The 17,846-nt window shown below is 37.5% G+C and overlaps 4 protein-coding genes across 9 annotated transcripts; 1 reads left to right on the top strand and 3 right to left on the bottom strand.

The window, feature by feature from the left end:
- Nucleotides 1–67: 67 nt before the first annotated feature.
- Nucleotides 68–6,044, bottom strand: LOC149043148 (microfibril-associated glycoprotein 4-like). Of its 6 annotated transcripts, none has more exons than XM_089212731.1 (6): nt 5,911–6,044; nt 4,125–4,193; nt 3,051–3,429; nt 2,518–2,674; nt 1,374–1,766; nt 68–777 (listed from the first exon to the last, which is right to left on the bottom strand). In XM_089212731.1, exons 2-6 carry the CDS (start codon nt 4,172–4,174, stop codon nt 518–520), a joined length of 1,239 nt encoding a protein of 412 aa, XP_089068857.1. In that variant the 5' UTR covers nt 4,175–4,193; nt 5,911–6,044; the 3' UTR covers nt 68–517. The 6 variants fall into 6 exon arrangements, with proteins under 6 accessions (XP_089068857.1, XP_089068861.1, XP_089068859.1 ...); XM_089212735.1 differs by having other exon boundaries at nt 3,051–3,492; nt 5,911–6,014; XM_089212733.1 differs by lacking the exon at nt 5,911–6,044 and adding an exon at nt 5,532–5,633.
- Nucleotides 6,045–7,210: 1,166 nt separating this feature from the next.
- On the bottom strand, nt 7,211–11,753 carry LOC113672081 (cholesterol 24-hydroxylase). The gene is made up of 4 exons (XM_027188356.2): nt 11,130–11,753; nt 9,979–10,312; nt 9,294–9,366; nt 7,211–8,515 (listed from the first exon to the last, which is right to left on the bottom strand). The coding sequence occupies exons 1-4, from the start codon at nt 11,727–11,729 to the stop codon at nt 8,008–8,010; spliced, it is 1,515 nt and encodes a 504-aa protein (XP_027044157.2). The 5' UTR covers nt 11,730–11,753; the 3' UTR covers nt 7,211–8,007.
- A 944-nt stretch (nt 11,754–12,697) lies between these two features.
- LOC113672062 (uncharacterized) lies at nt 12,698–14,055 on the bottom strand. The gene has a single exon (XM_027188335.2). It carries the CDS (start codon nt 13,793–13,795, stop codon nt 13,076–13,078), a length of 720 nt encoding a protein of 239 aa, XP_027044136.2. The 5' UTR covers nt 13,796–14,055; the 3' UTR covers nt 12,698–13,075.
- A 1,394-nt stretch (nt 14,056–15,449) lies between these two features.
- Nucleotides 15,450–17,635, top strand: LOC113672080 (uncharacterized). Its single transcript, XM_027188355.2, has one exon. The coding sequence runs from the start codon at nt 15,881–15,883 to the stop codon at nt 16,931–16,933; it is 1,053 nt and encodes a 350-aa protein (XP_027044156.2). The 5' UTR covers nt 15,450–15,880; the 3' UTR covers nt 16,934–17,635.
- The last annotated feature ends 211 nt before the right edge of the window (nt 17,636–17,846 follow it).

Below are 17,846 nucleotides of genomic sequence, written 5' to 3'. Positions count from 1 at the left end.
ACTTCGGTAACAAGCTATTACATATATATTTAACATTTTCGCATCCTGCATGGAGCTCAGAAAGATATAAAAGTTTACGTTTTATTGATAGTTGTTAAACAAAAATAATTTCAGATTTATTTCAAATATTACCCTGAAAACTACTACGTTTCCAAGCGTTTAGGGAAATTAAGTCCCTTATCAGAAAAAAGTCACATGACGAATATTGTTCATCGTGAAATTGTTTATTTTACCAATTTGATTTTTGAAAAAACTTTCTACTTTTCCCTCAGTGCTACAGTATTTCGCTAAAATCCTCCACAATTTCATTTACTGCTCTGCAGAGTCAATCAGGACAGACTCTTTGTGTCGAGCGATATTCTAGATCTGTTATGCATGCAACTTCAGGAGATCACAATCACTGCTTAAACTTTCATCAGTGCTTTGAATTTGTCCCTTTAACTCAGCTAAGGATAGAATTGTACCGTTCGACGAGAACTCGGCTGATAAACCAATGTTTACGCCATAATACACGGATTTATCTGATGGGTTGTATTTTAATCTCGACCAATTTAAGGCGAACTGGTGTTCTATTGTTCTGGTACCAGTAAATTCCTGTAATTGCCTGACCAGCCAGGGGGTTGTACTTTCCGTTCAGATTACACTGCGTGCACGATTTATACCACCAGGCTCCCTGATGAACCACAGCACAATTTCTAGGCGCATAACTATCTGCATCTTTATCTTTGGTAGAGAAGGGAGCACCAACATTGTATGAAAACGCATCTATGCATGAACCTGCAAGTTTACGTACAAACCAAAACAAAAAAAAACAAAAAAAAAGAATTGTGAGTAGGGTACTCAGTGAGAGATGGTTGAGCCTTTGGCCACAGTTTCTGACGTTATGCATTTTGATTCAATTTGAGTTACCACTGTCTTTTTTTCGGTAATCGATTCCAGGAGAGTCTAGAAATAACCAATCCTATGTCGCGAATTCTACTCACGTGGGTATCGGTTTTTTTTAATTTTTGCCCCAGAAGAGTTAAAGCAACACCTTGAGGAAATGAAATCACAGTACTCCAGGAAAACCATGGTCGAGATAGGGGTTACCTTTACAAGACGTTTAAAGAGAACGTTTAAACCCTCTCGGCTTGATATTTTTGTAATTAAACAAAGTAATACTTTGTATAAGGACTAGTGAAATCACAAGATAATTCAAACCTGACAAGAATGCTTTTGGACTCAAATTTTCCAGCTTTTTATAATGTTAATTAAAAATACTTCCCCTTTTCCTTACTGGTGACAAAATGTAATTACTTTCAACGGTTGAAGGCTGACTGCGGACTTGTCAGTAGCAAATCTTGGTCAGAAGGAAAAACTTTAGCATCATTTACCTGTGTAAGATCCCAAACTCTGCAGACGAAATCCATCATCTTCTCCACTCACAGTAAAGTTTTCGTATTCAGCCCAGCACCAATTCCCATTGAAATTTTCTGTCTCTATTCTCAACTTTTGCTGTCGCTGATTGGTCAACCTGTGGACGTTTAGAAGTCCGAGCCAGAATTCTCCCTGCACATTACCAAACCCCTTCTTGTAGTCCATCCAACCGCGGTAAAAATCAACCGAGCCGTTCATTCTCCTCTGAATGACAGCCCAGGGTCCCCCGGCGGAGTAATTCTGATAACAATAGACTTGAAAGGCTCCTTTACCATCTGGATCGATGGTATAAACACCGTCTGATTGACCACCATTTTTCTTTATTTCTGCGCAGCTCTTAGAAATTGAAACTTCATGGAAGAAAGAAGAACAGAAAATCATTTTGACATTTGAAGCAAAAGTTACAGAGTGAAATTATTTTGAAAGAACCCTTTTAGCCCTTAGAGTGATTAGCATCTATTTTCTCTTGACAATATCACTCATGAATCACATGTCTAGGTCACGAGAATTGAAAAAAATGATCGCCAATTAGATAATCTCCTGATCATTAAACAAATTCTCCTTATCAGCACCTTAGTAAATGTCTAGAGAACCGTATGGAGAATATACATATTGATGTCAGGGTGTAAAGGGTTATTACCGGTGACTGTCAATACAAAATGACACCTACGTGAAGAATATTAAATTCTAATCTAAAAATTGGTTTCATGACAGAAGTCAATACTCTTAATTATGGAAATGTATTGACGAATGAAAAATATTGTCATTTTTGTTTTGTGTTATTCGAAGTTTATCCTTTCGTTTCGAAGACTTGAGGTGAAATGCCGGTACACTATCAAGGGACCGGTCATTATATTACCCGTGGGGGAGGGGGGGAGGAGGAGGGGCGGAGATTTAATTTATCTAATCCCCTAAGGCTCTGTGAGATTCTAATTATCCGCCCTTACTGACAGTCAATTTTCATGGTCCCCCATTTATACTCTGTTAGCAACGACATAATAACAAACAATCAGTGGTCCCTAAGATCTAAGATCTGGCTCTTTCATGACGTGGTAAAATATCAAATCTGTTTGCAACGAGCTTCCATTCCTCCATTCTTACCTTGTGCTTTTTTATCGCAGTACCTTCCTGTGTAACCTGGCCTGCACGCACATCTGAATCTCCTTCTGTCACAGGTTTCTTGGCAGGTTCCGCCGTTGAGACAGTGACTATTTCCACGACAGCATTCATTGTGGCATTGTAGGCATTTGGTTCCTGACTTTGCGATTAAAAATAAATAAATAAATAAAAGTTTGAAAAGCAGTACAGCTTTGTTAGTTTTTCGTTCCTGAGTAGAATTCTTAAGCAAATTTTCTTTCCCCCTCCCATTCCCCCCCAGTATCTCCTAAGGCTTCCCTGACAATTTACCTGCACATATTTATATTCCTGGTTGGAGAGAGGCACTGTAAAAGAGTAAGTTTTTAGCCCAAGAACACAATACAACGAGCTGGCCAGGTCTCGAACCCGGACATCTCAACCCGAAGTCCAGCGAACTAATCGTTATAGTGGCTACCATATCTCCCCCCGAAATAAAATTCCTTAACCGAATTTGCTTTCACTCTTGCTTAATCAAAACAGAAATTTGTTTATCATACCTTAACGTTATACTCAATTCCTATTTCGTGATAGCTAAATCCAATTGTCTTCTTCAATGCCCCAGGTTCCACATATCTGTCTTGTTCATTCAGGTGACAGTTTTTCTGCTTCATTCTTGTCACAAAGTTGAACGACTTACATCGACAGTCCCACGCACAGTTCTCAAAACAGTCCTTGTGACTCTGCACTGTCAGGTTTTTAAAACTGTGGTCATAAAGGGCGTGATTCTCCACACTGTTTCTCTCTCTGGAAAAGCTGTATTGTTTAACTGAACATGGCTTTATTGCGCACATATTTGACTGGCTGCATCCATAGTTTGTGAAAAATACGCCATACAATATCCAACAAGGGATCTTTATCGCTTGCAAGAGAGGCATCCTAGTAAAGATACAACGGAAAGAAGATGAGATGTTTCAGCAACAGTTCGCGAGGGAATAATGTCTGAGAATGAAATATTTTATCGTCAAAATAAAAACACTTAAATTTGGAGATGCTACTATGTTTTTTCTTATTCAAAAATAATGCGAAACGTTAGAATTTAGTCTTATGAAAAAAAGAATGAAATTGTGTTCCAACCGTTTGAGTACACATTAGACGTTGAACCTGCACGCAACGACATAGATGTCGAACATATTTTCGGGCGAAGGAATGCTTGTTATTTAAGCAATGGACCACACTTTCTATTGGTTTACCAGCGTAATAACCCACTTGGGATGTTGGAAGAACATGAGTATTAACGGTTTATGAACTTTTCGCGTGTTTTCCCAACATCCTAAGTGGATTATGACGACGGTAAATCGATGGGAATTGCGGTTTATTGCTTTTGTAAAATAAGCTTAAAATGTTTCGGGTTTACCTGTGCAATCAATGATTGGTTTTTGACCAATCAAGGCACTAGTTGTTTCTCAGTCATGTTATAAACCTGTGTTGTTATCATCCCTTTCAAAAATAATAATAAAAAAAAGACTTACCTGTTATGAGCAGGTGCCTGTCATTAACTTTCATGGGATAGTGAAAAACGGGGCTACATTGAAAATATCTACTTCATTAGTGACATTGCAAAATCGTTTTACCTCAGAGATGTGTTTACAATTGCTGTCATATTCCCAGCCTGCAATCCCATTTTCAGGCTCAGTGTCAAGCTTTTGGAAAGAAAATAAACACATTACTTCAAAGCACTTTTCAAAAGCATGCCCGTTCTTTGATAAGAACCAAGATGTCTCTCTCTTGTCAATATTCCATTGCTCCTTTACCGGTTGCACTTGGTCTTGTTGTAAAAAACATTCTCCCTACATGGTTTCCATATCCAAGCTCATGTCATATTTCAATTTTTTTTCTCCAAAAACTCATAAATTGTAATAAGTGGTCTGGCATTCAAGTCTGTGAACATTTCTGTTTTAAGTAAGTATAACTTTTCACTTGTATAAACTGTCTTTATTTCCTTATTTGCCTTTCATTTTCGCGTACTTCATCAAAATCCCCCCTAAGCAAATGCAAGCCATGAGTGTTTGCTTTTTCATTGGCACCACGTTTATGATACAGAATACCCCTTTTTGGATTCAAAAATACTTTCGAATAAACTTCATAACAGAACAATATCACAATTAACTGTAATTTCACCGAAAACATATGTGTATATATAGATTTGTTATTTCACTGTTTTTTTTTTGTATGTACTCTTTACCCACTGAAATAAAGGATAAGACACAAGTAAAACAATTTGGCCAAGTACCTTTGAAAATCGATCAGGCACTCTTCTTATGTATCTTTCAGAGGAAGCTGGTAACTTCAGAAAATTGTAATCGCATGGACAATACTCAAAAAAAAATATTCAGTATGACACTGAAAATTTTTTTCAAGGTTCCTGGGAAACGCACTTCAATTCGGTGAACTCGTTTCACATTACTACGAGGCTGGAAAGATTTTGCTAGACTTATGACAAAGTAAAAATCTTAAGAAATTTCTCTAAAAAATTTGAAAACAAGATTTTCGTCCTATTAAGGAAGTGCCTAGGGAAAGCCTAGTCTCTTCATTGCACTAAGAAAGTGGTAAAAACCTAGGAAGAATCTCAACGTATGTCGTTACTTTCTGAAAAAAAATTTGTATTTTGTCTTCCCTTTCGAATAATTAACAGTCATCCGAATAAATTAAAAAAAATTTCTTTTTGCTAATCTAATCTGATGAAATCATTGCTTTTCAAAGAAAATTTCAATTTCTGTCCTCGCTTTCGTGTTTTATTCGTGTGAAGTCAAACAGAAATATCTAGTAATCTCTCTGCCCGTCATTCTTTGATATCTAAATTTCTCCTTACTGACACAAATTTCCGCTATCTTCAACTCTCCTTTGTTGATCGTCATGGAAATATCATTTCTTTAATACATAACTCCTAAATCCTTGAATTTAGATTCTAATTTTGCTAAGTAAAAAAAATCTCCCTCATCCGTTACTTTCAGTAACACTACTTCAAAATTGTATCTCACCTTCTTTGTTGCTTCCATTCAGTTTGGATTTCACACAAATCAAGGGCATTTCAAGAAGGAAGGAAAAAAGTGACAAATTTCAATTTTGGATATTTGCCGAGTCTATGGCTCGAGTAAGGTCTGAAGAATCGAGAAGTCCTCCGTTAAACTGTTTCAAACTAGCAACAGAATCATTTAAAACTTTTTGGCGTTAACACCTCATCCAAACGAAATGTATGCATTTGTGCACTGAAATGGCTTCAATATTTTCTCTTCAGTTCAGCTTCAAATGATTTGCACTCAGTTTTATTTTTTAATGTGATGTGGTGGCTGTTGCCTGTAAATCTAAATACTTCTTAAGACTTTAAAAAGAATCTAGTAAGCGATATTGGATACTTACGCCTACTAATCCATACTTTTCGGACAACAAAGTAGGTCTTGCGGAGACATCTTGTTCCGAGTTAGAATTAGATTGTCTTTTCGATGCGGCGCTGAAATTGTCATAATAGGCTTATTTTTTCAACTGTAATAAATTTCAAAGTGTGTATTTTTGTGCCCATGTTTGGGTTGCTAATGGGAAAAGGGTAAACAGAAGCTCATAATGTCACAAAGACTAGTTGTCTCCGTAAATCGCTGAATCTAAGATAAATGAAATGTCTGCTGATAATCAAACAAATATGAAATGCAATTTGAGTAACCGGTAAAGTCCAAGAGGAAACAACTTTATGGTCCTGCCACAAAGCAAACTGCAATTACAATATAGGAGGAAAAGTCAAACCTGTCCTCTGGTTTTAACAATGACAAAATTAGAGAAACATTATATTCATTAGAGCAACCAGAAAGTAGAGAGCTACTCTTGTCAATAAATTGTATTCTTTTTGATACGAGTCCATAACACAAATTTTATTATAATAACAATATTTTTTAGACATCTAGGGTTTTTTAGTAAAAGCTGCGGCTAACGGCGGTCTAACGCTGCCCATAAGACCTCTGTCTGTTTGGGTTTAATTTTGACTTACGGCCCCTTTTCCGGGCTCAGCCGCCAAGTGCACCATCGCCAACCGCTTATGGAAACAGTTTTTGAGGCCCCTGATATGTAATGACAACAAATGACATGATAAAATAAAATTGGGTAGACTACTTCGTACTTGACGAAATCTAACTGTAGGTAATTCAGCAGATTCCTTGAAAGGAGAGATTTATTTTAGTTTTATTTTCAAGCTTTTATCTCGAATAAGAAAATTGTGAAATGGAGGGTTTTTTTTTTGTTGCTAGCATACAATGTAAATATAAAACTTACATAATCACTGAGGCCAAGCAGAACAAAAGTAAGCATCACCACGTGATTTACACTACGAACTCAAAGTTCATCACAAGCAGATAGTCTCCAACGCGGAAAAATAACGTATGTGTCAAGGTCAAAAAAAGGTTTCGATGGGATCTGATTGGTTGAAACAGTGGCCTTAGTTTTCTGGTCCAATCACAACAGCCTGTGAGAACAAGGATAAGAAGCACCTAAAGCTAAACAGTTAACAATTATTGGATGAGGTTAAGCATGATAGCGAGAATTCTATTTCAAGGCCGAGGTCTGTGTTTGCCAAAGGCCTTGATTATTCTCGCTATAATGCAAAAACCGAATGCGACAATTGTTTCTTATGGATATTCCCAAGCGTTCGTAAAGATGATGTTCGTTTGGAAAATGTGGTATTGGATCAATTTATTTCACAATTATTTTATTGTGTTGCTTTTAACAATTTCCGAAATTGTATCGTAATAATTGTAAACGAATTTTTAGCGAATAAGTGAAGTGACATTGATGTAAATTAATTGTGGAAACTCCACTTGGAAAAAAACTGGTAAAATAATTGTATTGTATTGTATTGTATGAAAACCATCGCCAAATGGAAAAACATAATAACTTAATATTAATGAGTTATCGACTTATATAGAACCATTATTAATATAAAATTTCCAATTGCTCGTAGCAAAGACAAAAATCAAACCACACTTAAATATTAGAGCCAACGAAAATTAAGTTATTGACATTAATGTATAATAATATGTCAAACTTCATCGCATGGAAAGAGTCTCTGACGCGGTAAAACGTGTGTGGCTAAGAACACAGCGGTCACACGTCAGGCATGTGCGAGGGGATCGATTTTTAGCTGGCCGTGAACAAAACTTGGGCGCAAAATTACAAAAGAAAACATAAGAAACAACCACTATCACTCTTAAAGGAAAAATTGGTATTGAACACCTGAAATGAAGCCACCTAGCTTCTACAACAACATGCGCAGCCGTTTGACCGCTGTGATGTGACCATGCGAAAATATGTTTTCAATTGGATCTGATTGATTGAAATGGGGGCGTTAATTTTCTAGACCAATCACCAGGCGTAGTTGAAGAAAAGCCAACGCCAAACCGATTCTTTTCGTCACTTAATTGAAAATTTATCTAATTACTTTTGCCTAATTCACATGGGTCTCCTTGGTTTGCTTCAGTTTTCGTGTCTTCGTTTGAGAGTACAAAGTACACCCCCTTTGGGCCTCAGGGTCAAAGCCTCTTCGTGTTTCATATCATCCTGACCAGGACAGAGTGTCAACTCAAACTGCTGCAGCAGCCGCGCCATAAACACTCGAGCCTCGATCTGAGCAAATGTTTGTCCAATACAAGTCCGAGGGCCGAGAGAGAATGGGAAGTAAACAGAGTGTGGAATTTCACCTTTTACCTCAGGTGAAAATCTGTCAGGATCAAATTGAAGTGGATCTTTCCATGAATCTAAATGGCGGTGCATCAAGAACTGACTGATATTCACAGAGGTACCAGCAGGAAAGATGTAACCCCCAATGTTCTCATCTCTGGTGGTTATGCGCGTTATGCCTCCGATTGGAGGGTGAAGTCGCAAACCTTCCTTGAGAGTCTGACCCAGGAACTGAAGGTTGCCAAGATCCTTGTATTCCAAAAACTGATGGGAACCAAGAACGGCTTCAATTTCCTTAACAATTCTGCCCAAAAAAAAATTAATTAAAAGACCAAAAATACATAGAAAAGATAAATATATATAAAAATGTAATAATAAAAATTTCAAATGTTTACAATAGTGTAATTACCAGTGAAATACTTGGTTTAATTTATCAAGGATCTGGTTGGGTTAATGGAACATTCAGTTTATTTGGTACTGAAAAATTCGGATGGATAAAATTTCTAGGTGGTATTTAAATGAAGAGAATTAAATGTACTAATTTAATTAAGGGTGTTTCTAACAGGTTAGGTTTTTGCCATGGTAACAACCTACAATGGAAGTTTAACTATTGGCACAGTTGACATAATGAGAACTGTACATCTCCCCTTGCCTCCCCTCCCCTAAAACTCTACGAAAGCTGTAAAAAATGTTTGTCTCTGATGACATTGTTACTGGGTAAAAAGGGAAGTAGAGGGTCACCGGCCTAGCCCCAATAAACAACCGTATGCACAGTCTCCATACCGTTTTCTAACCATTGCCTAAGGCCTGCTAAGACAGTTTTTTAAACAGTCAGGAGCTTCTCTAGCTGGTGGTCATTTCCTTTATTCTCATGACCTTAATTTGTAATTCAGAAGTGTTAGTGTCAAGAGAAATTAGATGCTAGTCACTCTTGGGTGTTAAAGGGGTAAAGCAACACAGTGATGGAACACATCTTCTTTTTCTTGAGAAAGAGGTTTCTATAACTTTCCCAAAGTTTTAACCTCTATTCATAGGTAGCAAAGCATGTTACCATAAATGCAGAAATTACAATTATATTATACCTGTTTTCAACCTCTGGATGCCTCAGTATTTCATAAAGAGTGAAGGACAACTGGTTAGATGTTGTTTCCTGACCTGCAATTGAAGGAAACAGTTATCATTAGACAGCAATAGAAGTATAGCAACATCAATACTACACATGTGAACATTAAAAAATTGTGTCATGAGGCACATTCCTTAAATCAGATGCTACCAAAAATTCAAAGAGTGGTACATTTTCTGTAAATTATTTGACAAAGGACTAGTGATACTTAGAAACAAGTGCCAAATCTTAGCATTTTAGAAACAAAAAGTTTGAGTTTTAAGCTTTAAGTTTTAAAATATAATTATGACATATAAAGATCCTATAGCATATCCTTTCTTTTGTTTCTTACAGCCTGTTAAGGCAGCCAGACTCATTCTTTTTTAATATCACTGCGGCACTGAAATGTCCAAATTATAATTTCAATTTACCAGGTATCTACTATTGTATCATAATCTTTTATTTTCCCAGATACCCTAAAATTAGGTTATTTACAATCTCTTCAGTGAAAACAGGAAAGTTTTTTAAAGATGAAACATCAATAGTCTGTGCTAGGGGTTTTACTGTACATTAAATGGGAATAGAATCATATAAATGGAAAATATTTTCTTCAAGCAAACTTGTTTGATTGAGTGGCAACTGTGTATATATATGCACACAGTCACCTGCAACAAAAAATGTCACAAAATCATCCACAAGATCTTCATTTGTGATACTTGACTGCTTTTCCTTGACACTCAAAATGTGAGCCAGAATATCAAGTGGTGTATCTTCTCCTTGTAAAACAGCTCCCTGTCTATCAAGGATCACCTTCCTTCCAAAGTTACGGATGAATTTAGCTGCCTCAATCACACTTCTTTGATAAGCATATGTTGACAAAGATATTCTCCAGAATGGAGTTCGCAAACTTTCCAGGACCCCTTTAAGACATTTATAAATGGAGGATGGGAAGGGACTATCAGCATCTTGGATTGTATTGACATCAACATTGAATGCAACCTGTTGTACAAGAGAATATGATTGTTAGACCTTGCAACCCTTAAACAATGGCATGAGACTAATTGTACTGTCAAGTAGAAAATCAAGCATCCACTGATGGACAGGAAAGGAAAAGGTACTTGTATAATAGATTTGTTAATTAAACGTTCTATATTAATTGAATGGACATGAAGGTTCACTGTAATTTGTGAATGAAACCAAGCCGATTGATGGATACAGAATGTATTTTGTGCACAGTTACATGTACATAGGTATCTGTGAGCAGAGTACCAAACAGCCTTCACACAGCCAGGGTGGAGTGATGTTAAGGTGCCTTATGCATTAGAGTACAAAACAATAATTACACCAAGTTTAAAAAAAAAAACAACAACAACAACAACAACAAATTTTCACCCTGGAATCCAAAACACAAGTCTTTGGGGTATTGATTCACCAATATGGCTTGTTTGTGGTTAGCATTTATGGATCAATGTTATTACCTGAGCAACTACACACTTAGTACCTTATTCATAACCCAACATTAATCCCACAATGTAACTGTAACTTGTTATCAGTTCACTGTTGTTGGGTTAAGGTAGGGGTAGGTACACATTTGCTCAGATACTGACATTGATCCACCTTGACATGCACTATAACATAAATAAAACCATGCAGCTATCAACTTAGACAGTGTGGAAGAGACACTCAGCCTCCTCATTTCACATTTACTATTCTGCATTTCAGGTATAAAGCATTCTGCGAAATTTCCTCTCCTTTTTTTTTCATATTTTATTGACTCTCAGCGGACTTCAACCATGTAACTGTTTCACTACTGTACCTTTCCGATGACATCAAGAGTAACTCTGGCGAATTCATCCGCCATATTTACAACAGTCTTTCCATCAGCCATTTCATCCAATTTTTCCAGAAACAGGTTGCAGCTGTCATTAAACGAGGACATTAAATTCATCAAGTAGCGGCGATGAAATGCTGGATTCAAGAGTGCCCTCCGCTTCTGCCACACGCCATGGTCGACTTCGTTTAACACACCGCGTCCGGCTAGACGTTGACCGAACGGGTATCCAAGGTGCCCGTAAACGACAGGATTTTTCGGTAAATTGAGCGTGATGATACATTTTCGTACAAGTTCTGGATCAGATACGAACGTGAATGGTTTATGGTAGGCAAACAAAAGAACAACTGGACCGTAAATTTCGTGAAGTTTACCAGAGATCTCGTATATAGTTAGTCCTTTCGCTCTTTCACTTAAGATATAAGGCAAGTTACCGGAGAAAAAGCTGTCCCGTTTTGGTCCAGGTAGATGACAATATTTCCAATGGAGGTATGTCAAGTAAATTGAAAATACTGGAAAAATTACTGCAATCAAAGCAGCAATCGAAACAACACACCCCCAAAGAATTGCCATAAACGTCGCCATTTTAGAAACAAACTTAGCCAGGCGTCAAAATTGCTTTCCAAGCCTCCGCGGCCTCTATGTCAAGTCATACTTTTCTTGTTTATCTTCTAATTTGTCTATCTGTTTATTTATTGATTGATTGATTTTTTAGCAGTGCGATGAGAGGTGAGTGGAAGGGGAAAAAAACGATAAGGAGGCGAGCTGCGCTGTTTAGATTTTGAATGCAAGTCAAATATTAATTGTAAGGAGAGAAACTCTTCTCCCTCCCACTGGGTCAGTTTAGCCTCTTACGTCATTTGCCCGCTGTCATTCCTACTCTTGCTTACTTGGGGCTAGCGTCATATTTTTTTCAGCTACCTATTATTTTTACATAAGGACAGGAGGTGTCGGAGGATTTTTTGGGGGATCACATGGTTTACAGGGGAGAAGAGGGGAGGGGGGGGGGTAATCAGTCGTCACTAAAGAATATAAAAACGAGTGTAAAGGGGGCACGGTAGAAAACTGGTGACGAAACTAGCTGGTAGGGAAGAAAAGTGTCATGAGATTTTGTTTAAGCTGATTTGAACGAACAAAGTACATTTAATTGTTGTTAATTCACGTCCATGAAAAAGCCCTGAGGCGGTCAGAAACTCGGCTGTGAAATATATACCATCTAAATAGTTTTTCGATAGTGATATAAACACATAACCCCTATATGCATGGGAGGGAGTCAGGGGAACATGAAAATTGCAGCTGCCAATGAGGCCAGATCATTGGATTACTACAGAGCCGTATGAGAGAGTCAGGTAACTTAGGTTCTGACCTAAATATATAAAAGCACCTCGGACGCTAATAAGAGAGGTTGCTGCAGGTATTTCACCTGAGGTTTGATCTTAACTGCAGTTTTGGAACCTGAAGCCCAGGCCGCGCTGAGCTCGGATTGACCTGTCTTGAAATCACACATTAGGAGTAATAAGAAGAATAAAATGGAATCAGCTGAAACAAAAACGTTTTGGTCCATAATTTTACTTTTTACATTGGGTCAATGTACATATCTTACATAATGGTTGACACAAAAAAAAATCACTGGGTTCAATTTCTCAAGATCCCTTCTTTCAGATTCTTTACATAAACGGTCGTTGTGAGGAATTTCTTGTTCACTGAACTTTTGCGGGAACAGAAAGACCCTCATGTGTGGATCAGATACTTAGGTAACGCGTGACATTTGTGTGCCACGAGGTCATATCCAATCTTCTACGGCAAAACCGCTATGATAGCAGGATTTTTTATCTACCCAAAATCAGTCATTTTGAAGGAAAGTTCCTCCTTCAACAACAACAACAGCTTCTAGTCATCAACTGTTCCATTTTATAAAACCTTTATATTAATTAAATTTTTGGCAATTTCAAGTGGTCAGCAGGTTTGCCATTGGAGACGGTTCCTTTATCTGGATCAATTTTCGGAAGTTTTGCATTAATAGGAGGCAAGCTGGAGTTGTCTTTCCTTCGCTCAGACACAGGAACATTGTACACGATGCGGTGAATTGTATTCGCTCGAGCTCTTTCCGCACTGTCGTTCTCTTCACTTCCGTCGCCATCACATGTTGCTTTACTTTCCCCTTTTCCTTTCTTCTTCTGATCGCCGTCCGACGGATTCAAACCTTTCACTGCATTTTCAACTGTTGGAAGCCCAAACGTCCACGTGAAATATTCAGACTCGTGTGACAACTTTCGACGCAAAATCATTGGCACATTTTTTTGAGTGCAGTTTATATGCGGTAACGAAAACTTTTTCTCAAGCTGGATGGCTGTAGCACCTCTGTTTCCAGGATTTGTAACCTTTATTTCTTTTGCGATGTCATCAATACTTTTGTTGTCTCTCTGTCGCTGTTTTGCTTCTTTCGCCAGACTGATTTGTTCTCGTTTGATTCGAAACAATTCCTTCCGTAGCTCTCGCTCCTCAAGCTTGTAAGAGATGTGCGTTTGTAATTTGGAGCGGTCCAGATCTTTCTTGAGAAGTGATAACTTTTTTTCTCCTTCGTGGCTTATAACCAAAGCTTTCTCGTTCACGGATTGCCTTTCTTTTCCGGAATAGTCACCAGAAGGCATTATACCAACTGGCGTATTCTGTAAAGTATAGTTCAAAACTGCTTAGTCGCTTTCAACAGGCAGAGAGTAGAACTACGCCGGTTTGACATCTCATTTACGTGTGCTTACACCTTGCATACCCGTCTTATATACTAGCCAAGTTAACTCAAACCCGTTGAGTATCTTGGAACTGTTGCTAAACAGTGTTACGATTCCATAGAGGAAGATATTTGTAAAGTGCAGCTGCAAGTGCACACGCAGCACATACACAAAATCTTTATGTTTGTGTAAATAGCTTTCCCTTGATGTTTGTACAGTTCATTACCCTTTGTTTCATTGTCTGCTTATGTTATTGTTCTGACGATTTTGGATCTTTCATCAATTGTAAGCAATTCTGGACACCATAATCTCGCTAACACGCGCCTCTTGGCTTTCAGTTCCTTTCGTTCAATCGAACATATACCACTCTGTATCGTTCACTCAATAGTTATAATTATTTACTTTTCTTGCTGAACACAATTGATTCCAGCGGCTGTATTTGCTTGCTGTTTTCGTGTGTTCTATCAAGTCAAATTCAACAAAAGAAAATAACTTCTTAGTTTTAAAGCTAAATAAAGTAATTAACCAAAGAGCTTTCATTGTCTTTTTCATCTTTTATTGGAATGATATATAGTCGGTACCTTTTGGAGGATTATGTCGTCTGTTGTGTAGTAAACACTAGAAATTGAAATCGCAAGAATTCAGTTCTTATCACTTGATTAGATTGGTGCTAAAGGTTCCTTGAAAAGTAAGTAATTTCGATCTTTCTTCTTAACTGTTTTGATCTAAAACGATTCTTTCTTCATTTAGAGCCGTTAAAAACTATTTAAGATGATGGTGAACAACAACAAAATTCAGTAAAGCAAATAAAACCAGATTGGTTTTCCAGATTTTTTTTCTATTCCGAATTTTTGAATAAATGATACGCTTGTTTAAACTCTAAGCTTGCATGGACCTGAAATTCAATTGATCATAGACGAGAGAGGATAGAGAGTGAAACCAATAAATGAGTACTATAAAATACATATATTAGTAACGACTTCTTGTCTCAACGAAACCAAAAAAAAGTTTAGTTCTCAAAATTTTTTCCAACCTTGATTCGGATGTCGTTTCAATAATTTTCAGTTACACCCTCTTTTTTTTAGTCATGTATCGACATAACAGAAAAAGGGACGTTATTTGATATAAAGATTTTGATATGGGTATTTCATTCTTTAATCTCGTTTTGATTCAATGAAGTATTTGTTTATGAAAGAGCTACCTCACCGTTGGACAGAGATCATGGAACGTTACACATATGTTGGTATTTCAATAAAGAACTGACTGGTACCGCTCATGGTCCATAATGCATGAGCGTACTTTAACCGAGTCAATATTTTCCTGTATTGTTTACCTTTTACAGTTATGAGCAATTCGTGTATGTAAATTGTTTTGTGTCTTGCGGAATAGTTGACTTGTAGCTATGGTTACCGTAAGCGCTAATCGAACAAAGATGGGCAGAAGATAAAGAAAACGTGTCCTCAAAGCTTACAATGTCTCTTCTATTAATCTCATTTAATCCTTCATTAAGCCGTTTTTCATCAGTATGATACTCCTTTGGGATTCACTTATGGTTGCATCATTTGAATTCATTGGTCTGTGAGTAAACTCATCAATTTGGAAGAAGTCATCTTCAAAATACATTGGTGCAGTATTTCGGAAATTATTTAGATTCCAAGAACGCTGAAAATTGACAAAGAAACTACATGTAGACCAAGAATATGTCTTTAAAATAGTCTTCTTGCACCAGTGTGCCTTTTGCATAATTTGCTTTAATTTGGCATTCTTTAAGAGGCTCTCAACAACGGAACTATAAACAAAGAAAGTTTAAAGAAGCCACAACTTAAAGAAGTCTGAGAACATCCGTGCAAATGCAACTTGAAAGTGATATCTTAAAGCAAACATGAGGTTTAATTTTATATTTTCAAGGAACTTTTGAAGAGCGCACGGAAAAATAAATCACAGAGCTATACGAACAGTACTTTAAGATTTTTATCTCATTGCGGAAAACTACGTCATAGTTTTGCGATGGCTTCTCGAGATACAGCTTTACAGAGCTCAATTGCCTTTCTTCAAATTCAGAAAAATGCGAATTTAAAGAGATCTACCTCGATGAGTAAAGATGTGTTCCGAATTTTTCGTCAGACAGGGCGAAGAATTTCTTTGATTCAGCAACAGGTGGAGAGGGAGCGATGTTCTTACTTAAAGGAGTCCTACACGGAAAAAAACCAGCTTTATAAAGAACTCGCGCATATTTTCCATTCCAAGAGAGCAATCAGGGCTCAACAAGATGTTCTGTCCTCGACATCCGCTCCTCAAAAGAAACATTCACAAGCTAGTTTTGGGGAGAAATCAAAAGAGGCAGATCTTGGCAATGGTCACAAATGCAAGTCCGTGAAGGAACTTCGTTCGATTAATGTTAACGTATTAAAAAGATGCGAGTGTTGTCGCCGTAGGGCTTTTCGAACCATTGAAGAAAATGATGACGACGAAGATATTTTTGATGAAGAAGCTTTCCAATGCGAGAGTCAGTTGCAAACGCTCGATGACAAGTCAAGCGACAAGGCGAAAACTAAAGCTGGCAGAAAGATAAGCCAGAGTTCTAGGTCTTCAAACGAAAAGAATGAACGTAAAGTGGGTAAAAAGAAGACTGCACTGGTGCAGTTTAGTAGGTATGACGATATTCGAATGCCAGCTGCCACTCAGAGAGTTAAGGCAGGAATATGGGCTTTGAAAAAGCAGAATGGTGGGCCTGATGATCAGAAAAAACAAAGTAAGGCAGTGCGTTTTGGAGGAAGTGATTCGACAGTGGAAAGTCCTTCAGTTCAAAGAAAGACCTCGTCTGATACTCCTGCTTCGACTGCGAGACCAACACTTAAATCCCGAGCGAGTATAAAATTGGAAAGTCAGAACGACAAAGGTGACAAACTACACCTTGATGGTAACGCATGGTCCACTCATGTACAAGACATTCATGAGAAAAAGATCAACAATAACAATGCAATTAGCGGCTTGTCGAAGGAGTATTGCGCGTTTAAAAAGCTCCTTAACAAGATGGAGGATGAATATCAGGCAAAGTAAGTGAAAGAGGACGAAATGAGGCCTGAAAGTCGAATTGAACTACCAGGTAGTCAACCAGTTTCGAACATATCAGGGAGCGATTCAAGATGGGCCCCTTTGCGTCGAAGTTCAGACTCGCTTTCTGTTCGTTTGAACACATGGACAACGGGAAGCCTCGAGCCCACCTCCATGAACAGCTTCGAGGAAAATTGCGAGGAAGAAGTCCGGGAAGGGAAAGGCGAGAGTGTGAACATTGGGGAGGATGAGAAAGATGATGGTTCCTTACATGAAGTGTACATTATGCAACACCGTTAGCTGGTAAATGACAAAAACCACAACAGAGACTTAAATTATAACTGGATACTGGTTGAAACTTACAGGACGTGAAAGGCACTTGGCATTGCTAATCATTCAAAAAGATATCTCATTTTTAGAATTATTAAATAATTATCTTTGGAGACTTAATTCTTTGCTAAGGAGGACTTTTATTCATAGACTTTTCAGGCCATTTTGAATGCCTATAAAAGAACTTTTCAAGCAGTAACGAATGGGTAGATCATTCAGGAGAGAGTTAAAATATTGCAATTAATTGCTCACAATCGAAACTATTGATAACCTTCCTTATCTGAAATATCGTCAGACACGGTCATGTGTACATCTGTACCTAAACTTGGTCTTAGTGAAAGCAAGTAGGTTTATGTCCATTGAACTTAAAAAGAAACTTATTTAAGCTTTTCTTTTATACTCTCATTCAGTGTTATACATTGGTAACCACTTTCAGGATATGTATCTCTGCGTTCGTACCGATAATATTGCCACCATGGTAACTACAGATTTACGTTGGTCAGAAAAAGTTCTTCTTTGACTCCAAGAGGTTATGACATTTACAAAATATTTGCATAACAATGGAGTTTTCGATGTTGGTTTTAACCTC

Source organism: Pocillopora damicornis, chromosome 7 (genome assembly GCF_964200805.1).
Source record: "Pocillopora damicornis chromosome 7, jaPocDami1.2, whole genome shotgun sequence".
In the NCBI taxonomy this organism is placed as follows: domain Eukaryota; kingdom Metazoa; phylum Cnidaria; class Anthozoa; order Scleractinia; family Pocilloporidae; genus Pocillopora; species Pocillopora damicornis.
This window is presented reverse-complemented; position numbering and strand designations above follow the sequence as displayed.

Coding starts and splice junctions, on each gene's coding strand:
- LOC149043148 (XM_089212731.1), bottom strand. CDS start 4,174: ATGGGATTGCAGGCTGGGAATATGACAGCAATTGTAAACACATCTCTG. Junction 3,430..4,124: donor ATTGTAAACACATCTCTGAG/GTAAAACGATTT, acceptor TATCTTTACTAG/GATGCCTCTCTTGCAAGCGA. Junction 2,675..3,050: donor GAATTGAGTATAACGTTAAG/GTATGATAAACA, acceptor TTAATCGCAAAG/TCAGGAACCAAATGCCTACA.
- LOC113672062 (XM_027188335.2), bottom strand. CDS start 13,795: ATGCCTTCTGGTGACTATTCCGGAAAAGAAAGGCAATCCGTGAACGAG.
- LOC113672081 (XM_027188356.2), bottom strand. CDS start 11,729: ATGGCGACGTTTATGGCAATTCTTTGGGGGTGTGTTGTTTCGATTGCT. Junction 10,313..11,129: donor CTCTTGATGTCATCGGAAAG/GTACAGTAGTGA, acceptor CTTGTACAACAG/GTTGCATTCAATGTTGATGT. Junction 8,516..9,293: donor CATCCAGAGGTTGAAAACAG/GTATAATATAAT, acceptor TTTTTTGGGCAG/AATTGTTAAGGAAATTGAAG.
- LOC113672080 (XM_027188355.2), top strand. CDS start 15,881: ATGGCTTCTCGAGATACAGCTTTACAGAGCTCAATTGCCTTTCTTCAA.